At 44.7% G+C, this 24446-nt stretch overlaps 1 protein-coding gene and 1 long non-coding RNA gene across 19 annotated transcripts in view; one reads left to right on the plus strand and one right to left on the minus strand.

Annotated features, from left to right (window-relative positions):
- Positions 1-22867, plus strand: part of SRCIN1 (SRC kinase signaling inhibitor 1) — a 318961-nt gene extending 296094 nt beyond the window's left edge. For 16 of the 18 annotated variants that reach the window (XM_081885564.1, XM_081885563.1, XM_081885565.1 and 13 more), the window contains 7 exons: positions 494-752; positions 1121-1275; positions 2215-2367; positions 5698-5805; positions 8365-9609; positions 15591-15731; positions 21498-22867. In XM_081885564.1, coding sequence (XP_081741690.1) covers positions 494-752; positions 1121-1275; positions 2215-2367; positions 5698-5805; positions 8365-9609; positions 15591-15731; positions 21498-21632 — 2196 coding nt within the window. In that variant the 3' untranslated portion in view covers positions 21633-22867. The remainder of the gene's footprint in view (positions 1-493; positions 753-1120; positions 1276-2214; positions 2368-5697; positions 5806-8364; positions 9610-15590; positions 15732-21497) is intronic. The other 2 variants (XM_081885561.1, XM_081885562.1) reach the window with 1 other exon arrangement.
- Positions 16151-21500, minus strand: LOC309355161. The gene is made up of 2 exons (XR_014162448.1): positions 16826-21500; positions 16151-16669 (listed from the first exon to the last, which is right to left on the minus strand). It is a non-coding gene; the product is annotated as an uncharacterized lncRNA (long non-coding RNA).
- Positions 22868-24446: the final 1579 nt, after the last annotated feature.

The raw sequence follows: 24446 nt of genomic DNA on the forward strand, positions 1-24446 counted from the left end.
CCACTGAACAGCAAGGAGAGGGGAAGGCGGATTTTCCACCCCTTTCTGACTCTCTAAAAGGTGCAGCGCTTCTCACTCAGTGGTAGTCTCCCTGTTTTTCCATCCTCAAGGTTCAAGGCTCAAGCCTAAGCACTTCCCACTTGAGAAATCAAATGCTCAGCTGCTATGTAGAGTCTAGTCCAAGGGCCAGCAAACTTTTTCAGCAAGGGGCCAGTCCACTGTCCCTCAGATCATGTGGTGGGCTGGACTATATTTTAGGGGGGGAAATGAACGAAGTCCTATGTCCCACAAATAACCCAGAGATGCATTTTAAATAAAAGGACACATTCCACTCATGTAAAAACATGCCGATTCCCAGACCGTCTGCGGGCCAGATGTAGAAGGCGATTGGGCCGGATCCGGCCCCCGGGCCTTAGTTTGCCTACCCATGGTCTAGTCTGCCACCCTGCTCTAGAGTAATGAGTGTATCAGTTGACCCAGCCCTGCTTTACAGGCTGCCGAGCGAGACTGGGAGGAAAAGCGAGCAGCCTTGACTCAGTACAGCGCTAAGGATATTAACCGCCTCCTGGAAGAGACCCAAGCTGAGCTTATGAAAGCCATCCCTGACTTGGAGTTTGCAGCCAAGCACAAGCAGACCTCCAGCAGCGGTGGCAGTGGGAGCGCCGCCTCCACCCCAGAGCACAAGCCGTCCAAACCCCAACATGCACAGAAGGCCACAACCAAAATGGACCCCAGTGGCCGCCGCGGATCAGGTAAGGCAGGTGCAGAGCGGTGGGGAGACAGACAGTGCAATGCTCTGTGATGAGGAGCAGTCAAGGCAATGAGGGGGTTAGCTACAGTTTCCAAGATCCTTTGGGAGATAACAGTGATATAAACCTGATTTCAGCGTATGATGTGGATGTCAACCCAGTCTCTAATCCTTTGTGGGTGAGGTTTATGTATGTTCCTCAAGTCTCTGAGACCTTGTCCTTTATTGTTGCCTCCAGACAGCTGCACGCAGCTTCCAACGTGCGGATCCACCTGGGCAGAGAGACAATGTGCAGCATTGTGTGTGCTGGAGAAAGCTGTGAATTACCGGTAAATGCATGGCTCCTAACGCTAACTTTGTCAACCTCCCTAGATGAGTTGACGGTGCCCAGATATCGGACTGAGAAGCCCTCCAAGTCTCCTCCCCCACCCCCACCTCGGCGGAGTTTCCCATCCTCCCATGGTCTCACGACCACCCGTACAGGAGAGGTGATCGTCACCAGCAAAAAGGAATCCAGTTTCATGAAGGTATGAATCCCTTATATGACAGGCCAGAGATATCCAGGGGCTCCTCCAGACGACCTGTTCATTCAGCATTAATTCTGCTTTGCTTGCACAAAGTTTACACAAAAGTTAGACTTATGTCCAGTCTTCATCCTGACTTGTTTATGGGGCTGTTTTATGACAACAAGCATTCAACCTTCATCCATCCTGATTTGGATGTTTTGTTATTGTTGTTTAGTCATTTAGTCGTGTCTGACTCTTCGTGACCCCATTGACCAGAGCACGCCAGGCACTCCTGTCTTCCACTGCCTCCTGCAGTTTGGTCAAACTCATGTTTGTAGCTTCGAAAACACTGTCCAACCATATTGTCCTCTGCCGTCCCCTTCTCCTTGTGCCCTCCATCTTTCCCAAAATCAGGGTCTTACAAGTCTTTTTCTATTAATCATTCCTTCATCATACAGTTTTAAATGCATTTCCTCATCACTTTCCAAACAACATTAGTTTTCAAAGTGGATTGTATATAACTATCCTGATGTTATTGTGAGCACAAATCATCATGAATGTGCAATAAAAAGGACATCTTGAGGGGCCCGTACACCCAGTCTTTATTGAGCATTAGTTCTGATTTGTTTGCAAGGTGGTTATACGACAGTGAGCATTCATTCTGTATTCATCCCGATTTACTTGCACATTTTCCCATTAGTCATTCATTCACTGCACACTTCTCAATATATTTCTCCATCTGTTTCCGAACTGCAAAAAGCCTCTTTTTTTAAAAAAAAGGTGCTATTTTAGGCTGAAATAGCACTTTCATCCACTTTGATTGTGCAAACCTAAATTTCTAGTATGAACATTATTCCCTCCCATAAAACAGGGAGCACTCCCAGTGAACTAGATTTGTCCCGTGCCCTTTCCCCCTTCCTCTTTCCCATTCATCACCTCTCCCTTTGCTTGTTCTTCCAGAAAGCTGAATCAGAAGAGCTGGAGACCCAGAAGCCGCAGGTGAAGCTGAGGAGGACGGTGTCAGAGGTCGCTAGGCCTGCCTCTACGCCCCCCATCATTGCCTCTGCCATCAAAGATGATGATGAGGAAGACCGGATCATTGCAGAGCTCGAGGTAGGCAGGGCATATGTCAGAAGGAGCCACTTGCAAATGGTCCACAGAACTGCAGAAGCAGTTTTGGCCCCAGTGTGGCCGTTTCCATCCATGTCGTTGAGGTGACTCAGTGGTTGCACTGTGGCCAGACTGATAAAGCCCTGCTCTAGTGGCCTGTGAAGCCAAGAGATGGACTTCCCAATTTTTTTGTAGGGAGTAGATCAGGCATAGGCAAACTCTGGCCCTCCAGATATTTGGGACTACATGATCCCTGACCACTGGTCCTGTTAGCTAGGGATGATGGGAGTTGTAGTCCCAAACATCTGGAGGGCCGGAGTTTGCCTATGCCTGTAGATTCCAGAATTATGAGAAATTCAATGAGAAACCCTCCAGAGCAGGATCTCCTTAAGCGGAGATTCACTTTGTTGGTTATGTTCTGGCTGAATGTCAGCAAATGTTTGCATCCCTAAGCATGACTGTGCTTCTAGACATTACACTCAGTCTGCAATCCTGCATTAACCAAATGTTGGACCCCCCCAAAAAAATTTAAAAATCTGGGACATGCTAACATCTACTCAGAAAACATCTGGTTGCTGTTACTAAGAGGTGAGGAACCTCTCATCATCCCTGACGGTTGGTCATGCTGGCTGAGGCTGATGAGAGCTGGAGTCCGTCCTCTGGAGAGCCTCAGGTGCTCAACATCTCCAAAAAGAGTTGAACAACTAGGGACTAACTGCTTGTTGTACACTATCCCCAAGGATGGGGGAATCTGCGGCCCTTCAGATGTTGTTAGATTCAACTCCCATCAGCTCCACTCAGCATGGTGAAGGTGGTGGCTGGAAGGCCGCAAACTCCCTCCAGTCCTGTTCAAAACTAAGTCTCATTAATGAAAGTATTGCACTATTGACAACACTTATTGTCAGGCATTTTCATTAGCTCCATTATGAGGCTGCTATGGAACGAACAGTCCCTATTGACTGGGATTGTCTCATCTGATTGTCTCATCTGATTCATCCCTTCCCATCAATGTCTTGTCTGTAAAAGGTCAGCTTGTGAATTAACACTTGTTTGCTGTATCCATTCCTGTGTTGCGGGCGACACCATTCTTTTCCCCAATACATTATTAAAATCATTTGTGCCCACAGCAGAACTGCATATTTTTGAGATGTAAGGTTTCAAATAATTCAGGATAATTACTAAAGGTTTTAGTGGGGGAGGGTGTTTTTTTGTGTGTGTGTGTTTTGAGGGGGTAACCTGTTAATGTATTTGATCTTTCTAATAACATTCCTCCAGTATATAAAACTTGCTTTCTTATGGGATGGCTATATATACATGAAATATGCACTGACTTAACCATTCCTCCCAAAAGCACAAGATGTATTTCCATGTATTTTCTTTTTACTGGATGAAATATGGTACCATTACAACCATTTATATAAAAAAGTTATCTATATAGGTTAATTATGCACAGTTAACATGGCCCTTTTTCTACAGATATAAATCCGAAGAGAGTTTGAAATTGACACCTGTAAATCCCTCTCCCATTTGTCTTTATCTTTGTAATCTTCAGGCTCAGTCTCCAACATAATTCCACAGAGAAGACGTTTTTGCAAGTAACGTGACGTATTAGCAGCTGTTCAAATTTTGTCAGATTTCGTGTCACTTAGTTCTCATTGTATTGCCTGAATCTGACTCCTAATTTGTAATAATTTGAATCTCAACCAGAAGCTGATAAGGGGGGGGGGTGTCAGGAAGTGATTCTACATTTTACATTTCATGGCTTTATAAATGACAGCTACCTCCCTCCCTCCCACCCAGCCCCACACCCCACAGAAAATTGAAAAAACACACCACATTGTTCTCAGATACCTAATCCCCTTGCCATTTGGAAAATGTTTGCAATATAAAAGCTGTGTCAATAGTGTCAATTATTCTCTGTATTTATCCCAAGTTCTAATTAGGGCTTTATATTTTCCATTACATTTCGGACTGATTTGGTTTAATTTTCTCAAATCCGTGCTGCTGGCAGAGTATTTATTTTACATTGTTCAGTGTTTCCCAGTGTTACCTGGGCATCAGCTGAAAATGTCAAAGCTGTACAGTATTGTAGTTTTTGGTTACAGGAAGAACAGCCGCAATCTATATTTTGTTCTTGGAGCCAGGTAAATTTGTTGAAACAGGACATTGAATTGGATTAAGTTCTTCTCTATCCCTTGTGAAATTATTGGAGGTACAGTTAAGGGAATGCCACAGCAATGCCTGTGATGTTTCATTTTTATCATAGCAATGCTATCTATCCACACGTAGGTTTTTCTGATGCTCACATTTTTAACCCTCCTGTGTCTTGTTTCCCCTGTTTTTGGACTACAACTCCCATCACCCCTAGCTAGCAGGACCAGTGGTCAGGGATGATGGGAACTATAGTCCAAAACCAGCTGGAGACCCAAGTGTGGGAAATGCTGTTCTATATGGTTGCTCTTTGAACCATGTGGAGGGAAACACCGGTGGGTTTGGAGTGGAGAAATGGGGATACATTCAGATGATAGAACCCTCATTTAACGCATCTCCACTCTTAAGTTCTCCTCTTCCAGTGGATTTGCATTTTTAGAGAAAAGGTGTTACGAAACTGTTAAGAATGTAAGCATGCTGTTAGCCATGGGTTAGCCAGACCCAGCTTTTGTCAAATGAATTTTTCAGCTCTTAAAAAATGTCACTTGGACTGCAAAGGAAATGAAAATTAACCCAGAACCTGCAGATATCAGAAATTCACCAGGTTGTTCGTTACTACTGTAAAATGCTGGCAATGTGGTTAGTATAGTAATCAACTTGGAATGGTCCCTGAGTTTAGAAGCAGTTTATGGGGAAATGTTGCCTCCTGGTGGGCATGCTGAGAACTACACTATCCAACTCAATTCTGAGTACAGTATTATGATTTTAACATATTCTCTGAACCATCGTTATGGTAACAGCCAAGACCTCCAAAGGGGGACTTACAGACTTGAGACTGAAACCCTTATACACTTTCATTTTGATATTTTTTTAAGCAGAGCTAAGTGTAATATGTAGCATCAAGTGATGGAGCTTGGTGTGATATAGAAATGCAATTCTCCTTCACCTTAGCAAAGCTTGTTAGAATTTAGAATTACTGCAGATCTGGAAGCAAAAATGGCAGTAGATTTGTGGGTGCCAAGAAAGACCCCGAGATCAACTTTCTTCCTTTGTCTCCACACCCCCCGAAACATCACCTTGAGCCGGAATTAGCAACCCACACTATTTTGTTTTCTGTCTGTATACAGCCCCTCCAAAAAACCAAACCCAAAACAACCACCTTCCATGTTCTGACTTCCTCAGGTATTTCAGAGAAGCTCTTCATTTATTCCTAAGTTCCATTGCGACCAGCTCGCCCCTGCCGCAGACATGTGGCCCAATGGGGCCACCATAGCAGCCGAAGGATGGAAGGTAACACAGCTGTTGCTCGGACGGATCACAACCCCTTCTTCTCTTCCTTCCCTCTGACCGGCTACCTGCCATAGCACCTCTAACAGGATTCCTCTTCCTTTTCTGCAGCCCCTTGTTAACTCTTCTTTCTCTTTCTCTCTCTCTACCTCTCTGTACATTAACCAACTAACGGCTCTTTCCCACATCACCCACCTGACACAAGTCGTGTGCGTTGTCCTGACACAACACGGGATCCAACCGGCACTAACCCTGTGTGACTCTTTCGAAGGGACAGGTGTATGATTTGCTGGCCTCCCCCCAAAGAATGCTGGGAAAGTTTGGACTGGGGCGGAACCGGGAGTGCCGATCACTGTTTAGTTGGGGGTAACTCACTTTTTCTGCTTGCGCTATTATTCCGCCTGCACTTCTAGACAAAGGGATTTCCTGACTGCAATGCATGCCACGCCGTTTGGGCGGAGCCTGGGTGCTTGTTCTCACTGCTCGTTTCCAAGTGCATGGATCTGGGGGGGATGAGGGGGGCGGAGAATGCCACATTCTTATCTCCCCCAACCACAGTGCTTCCGTTCTGGTGCTAATCTGTGGCTTGAGTCACATCCTATGAAATCGGAAAAAGTTTTTTATTACTGTTAGTATACAATATCTGGAAGAGTTCTGGAGATTTGGTTCAGTGTAGCATTTCTCAACCTGTGGTCCCCAGATGTTGTTGAACTACAACTCCCATCACCCCTAGCTAGCAAGGCCAGAGCTCAGGGATGATGGGAGTTGTAGTACAACGACATCTGGGGATCCACAGGTTGAGAACCGCTGGTGTAGAGAGTGGGATACCATTGAGAATTTGCTGATTTCTCTCAAACTGTCTCAGCAGTGCTCCAGGGAGGTTAGGAAACTGGAGGCAGCGATGCCTCTGAATGCCTGTCGTTGGAAACCACAGGAGGAGAGAGTGCTGTTGCGCATGAATCCTGCTTTTGGGTTTCCCACAGGCATCTGGTTGGCCCCTGTTTGAACAAGATGCTGGACTAGATGGGCCATTGGCTCTTCTTATGCCACACTCTCATCTAGCACAGGATCTTGTGGTTCTCTCCCCGCCACCTCAGGCACCTTCCTGAGCTGCATTAAGTAGAGACCAAATGTTAAGCGAGCTGAAGTGGCAGCTGATAAAATAACATTGACATGGATGGGTGTGGCTCATGCTCTAGGATCCCATGGGGGAAGGACATGTATCTGCAGTTCACATTGGCCGTTGTCCTAGGAGATTTTTATTTATCCTAGGAGATTTTTATTTATCTTCCCTCTCACTGTTTGTAGCGTGACTGTTGTGCTTGAGCCCTCTGCTCTACAGATAGCTTTTCTGGGGTGTGTGCCTGCTCTCTGCTTGTGGTAAGCTGTGGGTTGGATTCTGCGGGCAAAAGTGCTTGTGGGGAGTTGGATTTGCTTTATGTGCAAGGGGTTAGGATACTTGGCTTCTTCATCGCTTCTGACTTTATTTCATTTCTGTGGGCACACCTACTACTTAAGGTTAACAGATTTTTTTCAATGAATATGGGGACACTTTTCAACTTCCTACTAAAGAGATGGATTTTGTCAGGGGACTGATTTGTAAATCCGGGGACTGTCCCTGGAAAACAGGGACATCTGGTAACCTTATACTACATCGTACTACCAGCTTCCTAGGAATCATATTTTTGCAAGAGAGAATAGAGATCTGCAACAGATATTTCTATATCTATCTATCTATCTATCTATCTATCTATCTATCTATCATCTATAATCTATCTATCTATCTATCTATCTATCATCTATCTATCTATCATCTATCATCTATCTATCTCTATCATCTATCTATCTATCTATCATCTATCTATCTATCTATCTATCTATCTATCTATCTATCTATCTATCATCTATCTATCTATCATCTATCTATCTATCTATCTATCTATCTATCTATCTATCTATCACCTATCTATCATCTATCATCTGTCTATCTTTCTATCTATCTATATCATATATAAACTACAGTTTCCAGGAGCATTTGGGGGAAGCAATCACAGTTAACCTGGAATGATGTTGCATTGTAAATTAGCCATTTGGCTTTGCCTATAAACTATACCTTGAGGTGACTGACAGGGTTTTCTTGTTTGGTAGACATCAAGATTTGGGCTGCCATCCACAGGTATCAAATTTTGGAATGGTGTTTTGCCAAATATCCTTCATTTGGGTCCAACTTCAACAGATCTTGTGGAGGAAATACCTCCACATTGGTGCCTGAAACGTCTGTGATGTTCAGACTAGTTCTTGTGGTGGACCAGCTTTCTCCAATGTGCTGCCCTCCAGATGTCTTGGACTGCAACTCCCATCAGCCTTTGCCAGCATGTCTAGTGTTCAGGGGTGATGGGAATTGCACTTCAAAACAAGAGAGTAGCCCAGATGGCCAAACAGGTTGATCCAGGCCCACTATTAAGAACTCATTCGAATATTGAGCCGAGAAGACGGTTGTTAGCTTTTTTTCATCCAGCAAACTCTCCCACCTCAATAATTCTTGTCTGAATTTTCCCTTAGGAGTCAGGACTCTCAAAACCTCCATCTGGTTACAATTCCCACCTCCCTCATATTGCCATTTCTGAGTGGGTGTCCAGCTTGACATTTCCTGAATCTCAGCCAGAAGCTGATAAGGGGATATGCAACCCTCGGACCCGTGACCACCAATGCATCAGAGGACAGACAGGAGTCATTGGACGGACTATGGTGGAAACGAGGGAGAGCCCAGAGGTCTTGTTGGGAAAGCTGAAAAAGGATGAAAAGAAGCTGAAAGGAGGCCTGTCCAATAAGGCCTCAACATGCACTCATTCTCTTCCAGCTAAAGTGAAATCTCATAGATATCTGCCTGGAACTGGTCTTAGTTGTGACACTGATCATAGGGGAGAAGGAGGCTTGGTAGCATTTGAAAAAACAAAAACTTCACTGGAAGATGAAATTGTTCAACTTGGAGGAGAAGATGCTATATTTGTGAAAGTTTGGGGCAAGCAAGGAAGTAGTCTGCAGACAACTGTCCAAGGGATTGGGGCCCTTTCAAAAGAAAATGAATCACCTGTTGTCACACTTGAATATAAGACATTTTCTTCACCAGTAGAAGGAAGTGCTGTGTTCATAGGGTTGGATAAGAGAAGCAATACCGTAGAATCAAAAAACAAAGAAGCCGATCAGAACACAGAAGATGTTCTAATAGCTTTGAAAGGCCCTGATGTTGCTATTGCACCAGTGCAGAGAGGTCATCTGACGGATGCTTCAGAAATGTATTTTCCCTTGCAGCACCCAGAATCCCCTGGGAATAGAGAAGTCATTGGGTATGACGCAGCATCCCTGGCTCCTGTTGGTGGCAGCACAGACAAGGACGAGATAGACACAGGTTTAGAAGACAAGCCAAAGGAAAGCACTTCTCTTGATGACATGACCGTCAGAAGCCGAGAGATTTGCAAAGACACTTACCAAAGGCTGGACAACCTGGAAGAAACCATCAGAGAACTCGAAATGACTATCAGTGAAATTAGCTGCCAGGCATCTACTGAGCTTGTATTTGCTCAAAATCACATTGGGCCTCTGGGCTCAGAAAATGTCAGAAACGGAGAATGGAAGGTGGGCACGCATGTGCCCAAATGCAGCCATGCTGGATCGGTGGTTGTGCAGCCTGACTGCCATGATTTAAAACAGTATGAAGCAAGCAACAGCACACCCAAGACTTCTCCAACCAGCGCTAAACCTCCTCTGCTGCCCAAACCTCGGTTCCTGTTGAACGACGACCCGCAGGTTCACTTGTTTTAAACATTCCTCTTGTTCTGCTGTACCTCTAGATTCCTCCCTGAAAGTCTTCTCTCCTGTCTGTCCTCTCAAGATTCGACCTGCTCTTAAGAGACAAGGTGTGAACCATCTTAGGTCTCTGCAAAATTGTAGATTTAAGTGGGATTTCAAGTCCAGTCTCTCTAGGAAGCCACATGAGATGCCTGCCACTTGCTTGAGCTACTCTTTCTTTCTGGCTATGGTAATGGCATGTCTTAGTCTGATTATTCACTGTTACTTTCTTCATTCTGTTCATGCTAGTTTATTCTTCTTCCTCAACACTGGCACCGGATCTGTCTCTGAAATGTAGGGAAGGCTGTCTCTTAACAGGAACGAAAGTGCAGCACCCTGTTCGCATTTGTCTCTGAGCCATGTGAACCACAAATGCAAACTAGCCGCACAAAGCCTGGTTGTTGAACTGTCATTGCTGCCTCCCAGCCTAGAAACCTTGGGGGGAAAGTGACTTTTTTGGGGGGTAAAGGGGTTTCCAGTAGTGGTTCAACAATCAACCTCTCTTCCCATGGATCTCAGGAAATCGTAGCTCTGTGAGGGGAATAAGGGTCTCCTAACAACTCTGAGCACTATTGATTGATTGATTGATTGATTATTTATTCATTGCACTTATATACCACCTTTATCTTCCAAGGATCTCAAGGTGGTGTACATGGTTCTCCTCCTCCCCATTTCATCTTCACAACAACCCTGTGAAGCAGTTTAGACTGAGAAGTGGCGACTGGGCCAAGGTCACCCAGTGAGCTTCATGGCTGAGTCGGAATTCGAACCGTGTGCTCCCAGGTCCAACACTCTAGCCATTATGCCACACTGGCTCTCTCTCTCTCTCTCATTTCACAAACTGCAGTACCCAGCATGCTTTGGGGGGAGTGATTACTTTTGAAAGTGGCATGATACTGCTTTAAAGGTACAGTACAGATGGGGGCCTCTGGTTAGATTCCTTTTAGTGACTTATGGTTAACCATGAGGCCCTGGAGAAATGCCCTTAAAATGGACTTTAGTGGTGATAATTCACACCTTTGTTAAGTTTCTTTTGCACTGCCATAATGGGCAAATGAGCATCGAAGTTGTTAATTTGGCAACCGCCTCCCAAAACTTAGCAGCAGTTTCAAAACCAGAACTCGTAGGAGTTTAACCTCAGTCTCTTCTAGCCTCAGTTTTTTCCAGGAGAAGGATGTTGCCCAGGCAATGAGTAAAAGATGGCCATATGAAGCTTAAAAAGAAGCAAAATCTGCATAAGATGACATTCTGGCAGTTCTGGTATGATCAGCAAGGCTTCCTTGGAAGATCAACCAGGGATATAACGGGAAGACAATCTGCTAGATATCCCAGTCCCAAATTATTTAGGATTTTATACAGCAGCAATTATGTTTTGAAAACGGCTGGGCAGCTGATAGGCCTTGTGACTGTCCTCTCTTCTGCTATTAGTTGACATGCTGTGACATCATGGACTACTCATGAACATCCGAACTGTTTAGAGGGGGAAAGTTTGGTCATAAGATGTTTGCAGTCCCATTCCCCTTGTGATGAAAAGAAGGGGGGGTTGAGCTGTGTGAAGGGCTGTGATGCACAGAGTGGCAGAGGAGAGAAGCTGTGTACTTTAATAAGCAAGAAACCATGATTAGCAGAGCAAAGTCTGGCAGCACTGGAGGTGCAGGCAAAGTGAGACTATAGGGATCCGGGGGGGGGGGGAATCTGGAAAAGGCGCAAGTTTTGAGAAGGAGTTTGTAGGAGTCTAGGGGTATGCCTAGATGACCAGAGGAAGAAGATATTGATCCAGGCATGGGGATTAGAGTAGCAGAAGGCCAAGAGGTGATAACTGAAAAAAGAGAGGAAATATTTGATTGAACAAAAAGTCTGCTCAGGATCTTCGGGATTGAGCTGGCTAAATAATCATGATAGTCTATTGTTGTGCCAGGTGATGTACATTCTTAAAAAGAAAATACTCGGCCAATTATTCACCATCTGTTAACACAAATTACAGAAGGAATAGGGGGAGGGAAAAGAAATTAACCGAAAAAGATATAGATACTTTGACAAGTGCCATGTAATGTAGATGGGCCCTTTAACCAATTGCCAGATGTAAAGACAATTACCAAAATTCAGGAGGGAAAGGTCTCATGAAAGCCTAGCAACACGATGTATGTTATTAAAGAAGTGAAGAATTCCAGCAGTAAGAGGAAGGAAAAGGAAAAGGTGACCTAAATGCCAGAGACAGAGATAAGTGGCTTGAGTGGTGAAACAAGGAAAAAGAAGAGAGAACAAGGAATTAAAGACAGTTCGGAAGAAGAAAAGCAGAGGGGAACAATATGAGAAGAAGCATATGAATGCAAGAGGGAAGAAGCAGACAAATATTGGTAAAGAGATGATGGCAGCAAGGACCTGGTGAGATGATGTTCACAGCAAGAGTGAGTGAAGAACAGACGCAAAGAGGACAAGCGTAAGACATCGGAATATATCTCTCAATATAACAAAAAAGAAGTAGGCTTGCATAGAACATCCTCTGCTTTCAGCAGAATGTATTTGTTTGAAATCTAATTAGGGGTTGGATTAAGAATCATGGAGATCGCCATCAAAGCGGCAAGATTCTGTGCATCAGCGTGTACTACTAGGAACCGGATGATTAAAGTGCCTTACTAACCAAATAGCCTTCAACAATTCACTCTAGTGTTAAGTACGAATGTGCATCAATGCACTCACATATCCTAGCCCTTTGCCATGCTGTTAATTCCAGTCTTTCACTGGCCTGGAAACTGTACTTTTGTGTTTCTTTGATTGTAATTTAGTGGCAGGTCCATGATTGTTATAATGAAGATCGATTGGTACTTGTGAACAATTAAAATTCAAGATAACCAAGAGCCTTGGGACTAATAATCACAAATCAAGAGCACAAGCCAGCTGAAGTTAAACACTTCTAATCCAGTTAATGCAACGGGAGAGACAGCCTGCATGATGCTTAGGTCTCTCCTTCCAGTATTAGTGACTTTAAAAAGCTTAAATTTGACTAGCGGTATATCGTGCCCAGAATACTTTCAAATCATTGCCTTTAGAACAGGGATGGTCAACCCACATCCCTCTGGATATTTCTGAATAGCTGAATAGTATACCTGAAGGAGCGTCTCCACCTCCATCGTTCTACCCGGACACTGAGGTCCAGTGCCGAGGGCCTTCTGGCGGCTCCCTCGCTGCGAGAAGCCAAGTTACAGGGAACCAGGCAGAGGGCCTTCTCGGTAGTGGCACCCACCCAGTGGAACGCCCTCCCACCAGATGTCAAAGAGAAAAATAACTACCAAACTTTTAGAAGACATCTAAAGGCAGCCCTGTTTAGAGAAGCTTTTACTGTTTAATAGGTTATTGTATTTTAGTGTTTTGTTGGAAGCCGCCCAGAGTGGCTGGGGAGGCCCAGTCAGATGGGCGGGGTATAAATAATAAATTATTATTATTATTATTATTACTCCAATCAGCCTGGCCAACAGACAGGAATGATAGGAGTTGTAATTCAGCAACATCTGGAGGAATACAAGGTAGCTTCAGAAGCTGTTGGCCAAATCCAGAAAATGTAAAATTTGCATGTTTTAACAGGGCTTTGCGCTACTGGATGTACAAAAGTCTGCTGCCAGGTAACTGCCCTCAAACTTCTGCAGGTGCAAACAGTATTGAAGGTGGGACCACGTGTAACTGTCCTGATGCCATAATGAGCACAAATCATCATGAATGTACAATAAAAAGGACATATAGAGGGGCTCGTACAGCCAGACTTTATTGCGCATTACTTCTGCTTTGTTTGTAGGGTGGTTATACGACAACCAGCGTTCATCCTGCATTCATCCTGATTCACTTAGTGGGATGCTTACACATTTTCCTGTTAACCATTAATTCATCCCACACTTCTCAGTGCGTTTCTCCATCACTGTCTAACCTGCAAAAAAGTCTGTTTTCTCGTTCTTTTTTTAAGCGGATTAGTTGTGCTAGGGCAACAGAGTGCTTTAATCCACTTTAAATCTGCAAGCCTAAAGCTCAGATATGTGAATGAAAAGCTTCCGCAAAATCCCAAAATAGTTGGGGGGTGCCCTTGTTTGTATTACCCATTATGCAGGGCTGGCCCTGTCTTTCTTCCCAGGACATGTGGTGGTACTGATGAAGGCAGGAACCCTTGTCTCATTTGGGATGTCAGTGCATCCCAGCAAAACAGGAGCAGAAATGGGCAATGTTCGCTTGTTCACCCCCTGTCCAGAATGAAAATCAATCTGGCAAATACGATCAGTACAGTATTTGCTGTTGTTGTTGTTGCTTTCAGTCTGCAAATGATATGTAATTAATCATAGCCCTGTCCCGCCCGCTTTACATTGTGTTTATTTTGCATTGAAATGCATGGGGTAGAATAACGTAATGGGAACGTAATTTATACAATTAAAGTATGCAAGCTACATAATATCACTGCAGCAGACAGCAAGGTGAATAGCATAATTTGTTATGGAAGATGAAGGGCAGTGGAACAGAAACACTGTTGCTTGCGCCTTTTGCAGGGTGGAATTAAAGACAATGCCTTCTTGCATCCCTGTGTCTGTATGGTGCAGCAACACTTTTCAAAATGATGTACATAACTGAAGAGGGTTCATCTGGGCTCTCCTTCAAGCAGCATATCTTGAGTTGGCATTGAGCTTCCAAGTTAGCTAATTTCAGGATTTGGGGGAGGATGAGGGAAAGCCATTCCACTTGCTTCCAGACTTGAACTTGGAATCCTTTACTAAAGCTTTGTCTGATATTGGTATTGCTTTAAATTGTTTGTCATGGACTCTATTGCCGCTTAAATGTTTTTTGGTATATATTTAGAACTAGTTGGTTCAGGCCTCGAACGTGGGGGTGAGGTGTGGTTAACTGATTTTATTATTAAGCGCGGCTGGTCTGTGGGTTGGGACCAACTTCCCTATATGGATTGCATGTGCTGGGTCAGGCCAAATGTGTGGAGAAATCAGTATGCAAAAAATAAAACCCTTTCCCATTCTTCCTTTACTTTTGGCTATTCAGCTCTCTGGTTTAGACCCTTCTCTAACCCTTCATCCAGTGCTTTCTGCTCCCTAAACCTCTAATGAATTTCCAGGCTAGCAAAGAAAAGGGGGGCAAGAAGATCAAATGGGTAATTAACCCCCAATTTCTATTGTGCTTTGATTGTGATAGTGTAAGACTGTTGTTCTGTAATTTTGTAGGTCTATAGCAGCAACAAATAATTCTTTTTCTGTCAGGGGAAAGGACCTCCGTAACTATGATATATATATTGGGACACTGGTGGTGCTGTGGTCTAAACCACTGAGCCTCTTGATCTTGCTGATCAGAAGGTCAGCGGTTCGAATCCCCGCGACGGGGTGAGCTCCCATTGTTCTGTCCCAGCTCCTGCCAACCTAGCAGTTCGAAAGCATGCCAGTGCAAGTAGATAAATAGGTACCGCTGCAGTGGGAAGGTAAATGGCATTTCCGTGCACTTTTGCACTCGTCACGGTCCTTCGTGCGCCAGTAGCAGTTTAGTCATGCTTGCTACATGACCCCATAGTCGCCTTTGACTGGACTTAACCATTCAGGGGTCCTTTACCTTATATTCGGTGCAAGGATATTTTGCTTGCCTTCAAAAGTTCTTGTGGTTTGTAGCAGAACTTGGAGACATGTGTACAATACACATTGAGCAGGCTAGATAGCAAGAGAACCCTGGCAAGAGGTAAACAGCCCTTTCATCTCCTCCATAGAAGCAGCACTATGTGCCAAAATTCTCCTGAAGATAGGTTTGTGAATGTTCCATGACACCATGGCAGCTCAGCCAATGGGAGTGAAGGGAGATGCGTTTGGCAGCAGTAGCAGAGCCGGTGACAAGCCCTTAACCTGTTGCCAACTTAAGCCTTGCTCCTTAGCATCTCTCCAAAGTCATTCTTTCCTCTGTTCTCCCTCCAGAGCGGCGGTGGCGTCTCGATCCCTGCCATGAAGATGGTCAATCCTGCGTCGCGGCTGAAGCAAACCCAGCAAGGCAGCCCCGACAAAAGCAAGCACATAAAGCAACGCATGGAGTACATGCGCATCCAGGGACAACAACAGGTAGTCTATCTGTAGGCAGCCACACCACTCTGTTATGGGAGCACTGGGGTGGAGGCAGGTTGAGTTAGGATCCCTTTGTTTTTGCCTTTGAGTGGAGGTGAGTGGTGAGTTGGCAAAGGATTGTTGATCCGGGATCAGGGGCAGGTATATTTGCATAAACTTGAACACAAATTCCTAATGCCCGTTGGAAGCGATTTTAGAAATTACGGCTGGGAATTTCTGTCAGAAGATGCACCTACTTGTGACATGGCAGTGAATGTAGAGAGAGATGGGGAGCTACTTTCCACAGACATATGTCAGAAGCTGGAGCCAAACCCGGCAAAAATTGTATGTTGTGAGGTCCAGATAGGACTCCCATCTCCCTCAAACCTAAACCTAAGTCCTCTGTCGCTAAAGTTCCATGTTCTTGTTGCTTCCTCAAGAATCTCCTGAATTCCAGATAACACCAACTGGAACCCATCCCCTTGATTTGGTTAAGAATTCCCCTGCCCAGTTATGTCTCTGTAAGGCTAAGCTTTGCTTTGTTTGGGGTGGGCAAGTAGTTTTTATTTCCTGTGCTGTGCTATCAATATGGCAGCGTTTTGAAAAGAAGAAGGAAAATGCCCACTTGTGAAGGCGCAACCCAACAAATTGTCAGAGGCCCTCTTCCCTGCCAGGAAAGGCAATGGTATCGGTTGTGAGATGTGATCGAATCTATGTTCACCCTCCCCCACCCAGCATTTCACAACATGTCCATGTGTGTATGCCCCAACTCCTTTCCTGCCCATGGCACACACAGAGAAGTGTTGCATATTTAGCAGAGAAAAGACAAGAGAGGGTGCCTTGTGGGGAGGGGAAAGAAGAAGAAAATTATATCGGATCGTTTGACCGTGTTTGAATGGAAACCCAAAGCACCCTTCTATGCAGACACAAGAGTTCTAATGTTTATGTGGGGCTCACTTGCAGTGGCATAGCTTGGGTTGTCAGCACCCGGGGCAAGGCAAGTAATTTGTGCCCCCTAACCCGTGGATTTGCGCCCCCTAACCCTAACCCCCAGATGTTGTGCCCGGTGTGGTCGGGCCCCCCTGCACCCCCCATGCTACGCCACTGCTCACTTGCCACGTTGGCTTCAGCTGTGGGGAGGGAAAGGAGAGCTTCATGCATATGCAAAGCTGCCCACACCGTTGAAGTGAATGGGGCTGTTTTCACCTCCAGTACCTCCACGTGCATGGTAGGAGTTCATAAGAGGCTCCAGGTAGGAATAAGGGATTCTCGAAAGAATAGGATACAAGACACACCTCTATATTATTAACAGAGTCCTCTTGAAAAGTGGAAGCGACCCCCTCCAGCCACTCGCAAGCCAAAGCCAAATGCCATTAGGCTTTATTTACCCATCTTGACGTCCTTATAAAAAAAACACCAGTTGGCACAGTTGGTTACAAGAAGAGTTAGGTTGGTGTCAACAGCTCTGTGGAAGATTTATTGGCTGGAAGATGATTAAGGAGCGGAATGCTTGAGCAGTTGCAAAAGATGAACAACTATTACTTTGAGAAATTAGGTTTTTCAGTGTGGCATTAAGGTGCTATCTTGGCAAATAATAATAATAATAATAAATTCATCCCAATAAACACCACGTACTGTCAAATGTATGCTCAATTTTAAAACATAAGTATAGTTTATATAAATTACTGCTGGATTTTTTAAATAAGATATATATTGACAGACGTATTGGGATTTTTTCGGAGTAACTGCTTGCCAAAACGGATGCATTGGCCCAGAACGCACATATGCTTTTGCAATCGTTATGTGAACCAAATGAACAAAGAAGTTAAGGGTGGGGTGGAGACATAACAATAACCATTAATTTATTTAAAAATATTTATATACCACTTTTTACATAGTATTCTAAATCAGTGTAGAGCATAATTAAAACAATACCTCACACACCATTTGAATGGCAATGCCCATCAACTTTGGTGAGGGACTGGCCCCCTCAAATATTTTATTGGGGGGGGGAAAGGGACCTCAGCCCCTAGGAGTTGGCTCCCATGCCAGAGCATGGATCACAACAACCAAGCTGTTTAGGAAAGGCCACAGTGGGCAAACCAGCTGAAACTAGAAGCAGGCACTCCTTACCGCTGAGACTTTTAATCTCAGGGCTGTGGGTTCGAGCCCCACATTGGGCTAAAGACGAACATCATGGTTCCTTCAAACTCTAAAGTCTGTGATTCTAGGCTTAGATAATTTTTATTATGGTCAAAGACCATCTTACATAACATAACACAATAAAAAACAGCGTTCATAAAGATAAAATATACAACTGAAGCAGATTGCAGCAATAGCTCATGAGTTAAAATTGAGATATATACATACACCCGCACAGCTGAGATTTGGGCTACCATTAAAAATTGACCCAAGGCGCCCCAAAGGGCAACTTCAGCATTTCCCTAGTAAGTTATTTTATTCTAGAGGATGATCTGTGCCTACAAATCTGGGCGCAGAATCTGGCTACCAGCCAGGTTGCCTTATGATCTTTGCCTAAGAGGAGAGAATTAAGTTTAGACTTGTCTGAAAGATTGGCGAGCCTCTTCAGCAAAGGATCAGTGGTGATTCTAGGCTTACAATATACTCCATACACACTTGGGAAACAAGAAACAATTTTTTAAAAAGTTTATAAAAGCTATAATCCTTTAAAACCATTAGAAATGTGAACACACCGGAGAGAAACTCAAAAGTAAAGCACAAGGGCAAGTTGGTTCCCAACCCCCCATTTTTCTGCATGCCCCACTTTTCAACCAGACTTCAAAATCAGTTTTCAAAAGATTATTACAACAAGCATCATTTTTAAAAAATATGTTGGAATAACATTGAAAGACAGACTGTTTTATGTCTAACTGCTTGTACTGTTTGTAGAGCATCAAACCGCTTGTTTGATATCAATGCCTTTGCAACTGTCATTATCAGAATTCCTTTGTATTAATGTTGTTGTTGTTATTACTATTCAAAGTCCTTCACACTATTAAGCACCTTTATGTTCAAATCTATCAGAGGCACATTCCAGTGAAACAGCTCTCTGTTTTGCAACAACAACAGAGTCTTATGGCACCTTAAAGTCCTTGCAGGGCAGTCCTGTTGATGTCTACTCAGAAGCACGTCTCATTGATATAAAAAAGACGTTCTTCCAGGTAACCTGGACTGCAGCCTTGCCAATTGCTTGTGACGTAAGCTTTGGTTCACTAGATGCTTTTAGTTTTCCAAAGCTTATGCCACAATAAATTGCTTACTCTAAAGTGCCATGAGGCTAGGTTGTTTTTGTCACACTCGGCACATGTTTAACTTGTGCCCTGCTATGTCTCAACTGTAGGTAACTGGCCGTTTACTATATCTGTAGTTTACATAAGTAAATACAGGTGTGTGCATTGGGCAGTGGCAGTCCCCTGTTCCCCATGGAAACCCTTTTCACCATTTTCTGTCCCCACCCCCTGCCCCCTGATATGCCCCATGTGCATTTGCATTGGTTGGGGTCTTAATGGTTCGGCCAGTACGGTTCAGCTGGGTTCACACACTTCTGTGTTCTTGTCGACGCTATAACAGTGCGCCCAGTGGCTGGCCAACTTTCTGAGGCCACAAAGCAAGGTAACAACTGCCACTTTTTCATCCCTTAAACCACAACGACATCTCTACCTGTTCCTCTCTCCTTCCCTTTGTTTCTCAAGCCTTGACTTGACCCCCTTCCACACAAATCTCGTTATTCTTCCCTCCCCTTTCACTTCCCGAGCGCATCTGATATGCTAGCCCATCTCCCAGAATTCCCTGCTGCTCCTGGCTTTTTTTTTGTTTTTGTCATGCCAGATCTGTATGACGAATGGCAAAGACCATGAACCCTTTCCCACGTCCTGTCTGCCTGTCTGCAGGGCCCTTTGGTTTTCCTCATTCTGTGGTACATATGCACACACAGAGGACCACGCCCTCCTCTCCACAAGTGTGGGGGGAGTGGATGTCTGGCTGTGAGCATGTCTTCCCACCCTGTGGCTTTCCGGTCTATTTTGAAGCACGCTTTGTGAGCAAAATGGGACTGAATAAATGAATAAAATGCAAACCCTACTTCCTGCACAACTCCCTTCCCCCTAAGTCCCTGCATCCTGATACTAACCGCAGTCTGTACCCCCTTTGCCACAAAGCAGAGGTGCTGTTTGCTTAAGTGGTAAGCCATGGAACATTTCTCAGGGTACGCCTTCCCCGATAATATTTTCATGAGCCGGTTGCGCATTTGCTTTGCATCTGCATGCAAGGCTGCTGAAGGACCACGCATGCCTCGAGCTGAAGTTGGGTTTGAGATGGCAGGGGCGAGCTGTTGGGAACTTCCTATGACAAAGTATGCAGTACTTTGCGATTCTTCTTCTGGATCCCCTTTGCATCAAAATGGCAGCAGGTGGGAGGTGAGCACACAATTGGCATGACCGGCATTTTTAGAACCAACAAGGGAGGTTAGTTCGGCTATAAACAATTTCCTCCACCATGGAATGTGCTTGGAGGAGCATGCATGAAGGATTGTGGAACCTTCATTCTTGGAGGTCTTTTACAAGCAGGTTGGAGTAATATCCACTTCAATTAATTGTGATTACCTATATCTGTGAGAATGGAGGATTTCCTAGGGTTACTTCTAGTCATATACCCATCCCTAGAATGGATGGGTATTAGGGTATGGGTTCCTCCTGCTGCATTGGACTTTAAGCATTAGTTTCCTTATAGTTCATTGGTCTTTGGTTCTTTCCCAAAGTGCTACAGGCAGGCAACTAGATTCCTGCCTGTTCCTGCTCACCAATATTTTGTGCAAAACCCACAAGGATTTTCCAACTTTCATGTGTATTCCTTTGTGGAGGAAAACAGTTATGATGGAGCCATTCCTTCAGGCAGGGACTCTGGGATTCAAGAATTGCCCACTTCTAAAACCTTTCCTTAAAATAACCACGAGGAGAAGAAAGCCCGCTCGCTCAGATTGGCTTTAGGCTGTATTTTATTTTCACATGTCTTTCACAATTTGTTCCTTCCCTTCTGCCACCCCACCCCACCCCCATGTCAACTATGAGGGATACATACTTAACAAGATTTATCGTTAAAATTGAAAGCTGACTCCCTTTATCCATCCCAGTCCAAATTCTGGCCTGCTAGCTACGGATGCAGTCTACAACAAAATGGTACCCATAGGTGAACCATAAAACGAATAGATGTTTTGAGGCTACCTCTGATAAACAGCACCTCTGTGGTAAACTGCACTCTGCCCCTACCCTCCCTTCCTCACCCCAGCTAAATGAATATTGTTGTCTTTCTAACATGGTGTCCATGGCCACAAACTAACATTTCAATTCTTGTCCCTTCCCCACCCCCTTCCCCATCTCCCCCTTCCGTTGCCTGCCTACGTATTCGTCCCATCTCCCTGCTCTGTCTCTTTTTTGGCCTTCTTTTGTCTCCTCCGCTTCCTCTCGCAATCACTCCTTCCCTTCGTCCAGTAAACCTGTAGAAACCAGCTCATCTCGTGCTCTGTTTTTGTCCAACGGACCTTTTGCCTCAGGCCTGGCCAATGCTGCTTGTTTCTGATAGAAATTTTTCCTAACTTAGTTCCCACTCTTGTCTCTTTCTCTCTATCTCACTTTCTTTTGCACTTTCTTTCTGTCTTGCAATCCTTTGAGAAGAAAATGTTTGGTTCTTCCCCTCCCCAACCCCAACACACCTTCCTTCTCCTCCCTCCTCCTTCTTCTTTTCCCTGAATCTTGCTTTTCTTTCTAGGCCGCTAGATCAACCAAGGACCCTAACACGATGAATGAGACTTCAAGCCCAGTCTCAGAAAAGCCTACTTCAAGCAGGACCTCCATCCCAGTACTGACTTCCTTTGGGTCACGGAACTCCTCCATTTCATTCTAAAAGCTCCTCTGCCAACTTCTCCTTTGGTTGTTTTCCTAACCTACTGCTACTGGGGGACTGGGGAGTGCTTGCTGTCTCTCTTTGTGATTTCCTCCTCCCCAGGTCTCACTGAGGCACCTAGAAAAGTCCCTCCCCTCAGACGTTTTAAAACGTTCCTTCAAAAATGGCCGCCCTGCGGTTCTCATTTCCTCCTACGAAATGGCCAGCCTTGGGACTTGGTTCTTGCTCCCCACAGGGCCGCCTACCAATATCCAGAATGGCCAATTTAGTTTGCTCTCTTGTCTTCTTCCCCCAAATTGGCCAACCTATTTATTATTTTCCTCCCCTCTCGCTACAATATGGCTGCCCATCTGTTTTCTGTTTCCCCTCAGATCTCCCAACCCCTTCTTTTGCCCCACTCCCCATCCACCCCAAACTTAACTTTTCTACTCTGGCAACAACTTAGTGTTGTTCACGTATAAAGAACAATTAAAAATTATTTTTATTTATATTTTTGCCAGTTGCCACAGCCTGCAAGCAACGACGACACTGCTCAGTGGCCGTCTTCGCTATTCCTTTATGAGGGGGGTGGGAGAAAGGGGGCAGAATCACTACAGAGGCTTATAAAAGGGGAGGGGAGCAACCAATTTCTGAAGATGCCTCAGAACCCCATGGACATTTGCTGCTATTCAACTTTCCTTGCATTTAAGAAGAGAGAGAAAAAAAGTTGTAATTAATTAACGTGGATCCTTGTAGGTGTGTGCTGAGTCATTCATGAATCAACGGTGTTTTGACTTTGGGGCATGTGTATGCTTCCATTTTGTGGGATTCTGTTGTTTACTTGCTGTATCAAAGACTGTTCTGGAAAGTGGGGAGGAACTTGTGTGTGTGCGTGCGCATCGCAAACCGAAATATCTGTGTGTGGTGTTGTGTATTTTTTTCTTTCTTTCTTCCAAACCATTGGATTAAATTTGGAAGAAAAGCAAAGACTTGGGGGGGGGGGCGAAGCACTGAATTTTGAGCCTGTAATAATGCTCCCTCTGCCCCCTCGCAATCTTCTCAACCATGCAGAAGCAACGTACTGTTAAGAAAGGGGAAAGGAGACTGTTATAAGAAGGGGCACAGAGCCAAATCAGGCAGCAGAACGATGTTGAGAACAGGGTCCGGAAACAGAAAAGTCCAGCTTCCTATGGAATTAATCAACATAATGTAGCACTTTAAATGTCCGTTGAGTTACTATATATGTGAGATGGGGGGGAAAGAGCCCTCAAAATGTGTGGAATACCAAATAGAGGAGGCAGGTTTCAGGGAGACCACGGTGTCAGGGTATCAAAGAAACTGGGCGGTGAAGGAGAGTTTGGGGAGAATTTGGAGAAGGCTGAAGGAGGTGAAATGAGGCCCTTTTCTAAGCACGAGGTTTTGGTGGGCAAAAGACAGTGGAGGCAGGTGAACAGGCGACTCTCCTTTGCTCGGTTCCTGCAAAGGTTCCTCCTAGGATGGACTATGGAGCCTTGCTGGAAAAAGAAAAGCACTACGTAGCCAGGATGGCTGGCATGGGCAGAAATTACACCAAACCGCCTGTGGAGCTTCTTCCAGGCCAGGAGAAGAGGATGGCAGGAATGTAGAGTGAAACAAAGGACTGTAGGGAAAGTCCTTTGTTCCAGTGGGGTTTGCACTGTTTCAGTGGGGTTGGGCCCCATTGGATTGTGCCCCAAAATAAGACTGGCACAGAGGTGTTTTTTTAGAAGGTTGAGTCCTGCCGATGGGGTGATTGGCCACAAAGCTCAAGTTTATACCTCTGGGGACCTTTCTCTTGGGCTTGGATGGGGGGGGGGGGAAACAGCTTTGGGCGAAAAGTTTGGTGGGTTATTAGAGCTGTATTTATTCTCGATCTGCAAGAGGTGGAAGCTTTTGGGTTTTTTCCTGAAAGGTTGCGCGTGGCATTTGAGCTGCGGAAAGCACAGTGCAGAGTTGGAAAAGGATAACGATGACAGCACAAGGAGGGAGATACAAGTGAGGCATGGAGATGTGGGGGGAGGAAAGGATGTCGTATGTCAACAGCTGAGTCGCAAAGGCAGAACGTGAAACACTGTCGGGCCTAGCGAGAAAGACGGGGAGAGTTTGTAGCCATGGAGGCTTTCTTCAGCTAAAAGTACAATGCGTAGGTGTGTGTTCGGAATGGCAGTCCGGGGTGGGGGGATGTTCCTTGCAAGGTCATCCTGCACAAGAGTCATTGAATGAACAGGAAACAGCCTTCGCCAACTTGGTGCCCCTCCGATGTATTGCACTACAACTCCCATCAGCACCAGCCAGTGTGTGCCGATGGGAGATGTAGTCCAAAACAGCCACAGCTCGCCAGGCTGGAGCAGGTTAGTTGGCCTAAAACGTTAAGCACAGGCGGAAAATGAAGAAGTATATTAATGTGGCATGGGTGCACATGTGAAAACGTGCCTCTACATGTATAGCAACATGGCGTGCTACTGTAAAAAGTAAAAGAAAAGAAATGAGTCTGTATGCAACATAATACAAGATGTAATCACTCCTTGTTTTGTTGACTAGCTCGTCCTTTTTAATTCTATTATTCTCAGAATATTTTGGTGGGGGGGGAAACGCTGCGGGGAATTGGTTTTTTATGGTTTTTCTTCTTTTCTTTTTCTTTTTTGTAAATCAATCATTTTTGTATAAAGATTTTAAGAGAGCCTTTTTTTGAATAACAAAGTTTTAAAAAAAGTCAAAAAAATCAAATATGTAACAACAAACAGCAACAAACAACAGTCCATAAATGCAATTTCTTAGGATTGCAGCAAACAAACATGGAAGAAAAAAAAGCAACCT

The sequence above is a fragment of the Podarcis melisellensis genome (assembly GCF_964234715.1).
Source record: "Podarcis melisellensis genome assembly, chromosome: 13".
In the NCBI taxonomy this organism is placed as follows: Eukaryota; Metazoa; Chordata; class Lepidosauria; order Squamata; family Lacertidae; genus Podarcis; species Podarcis melisellensis.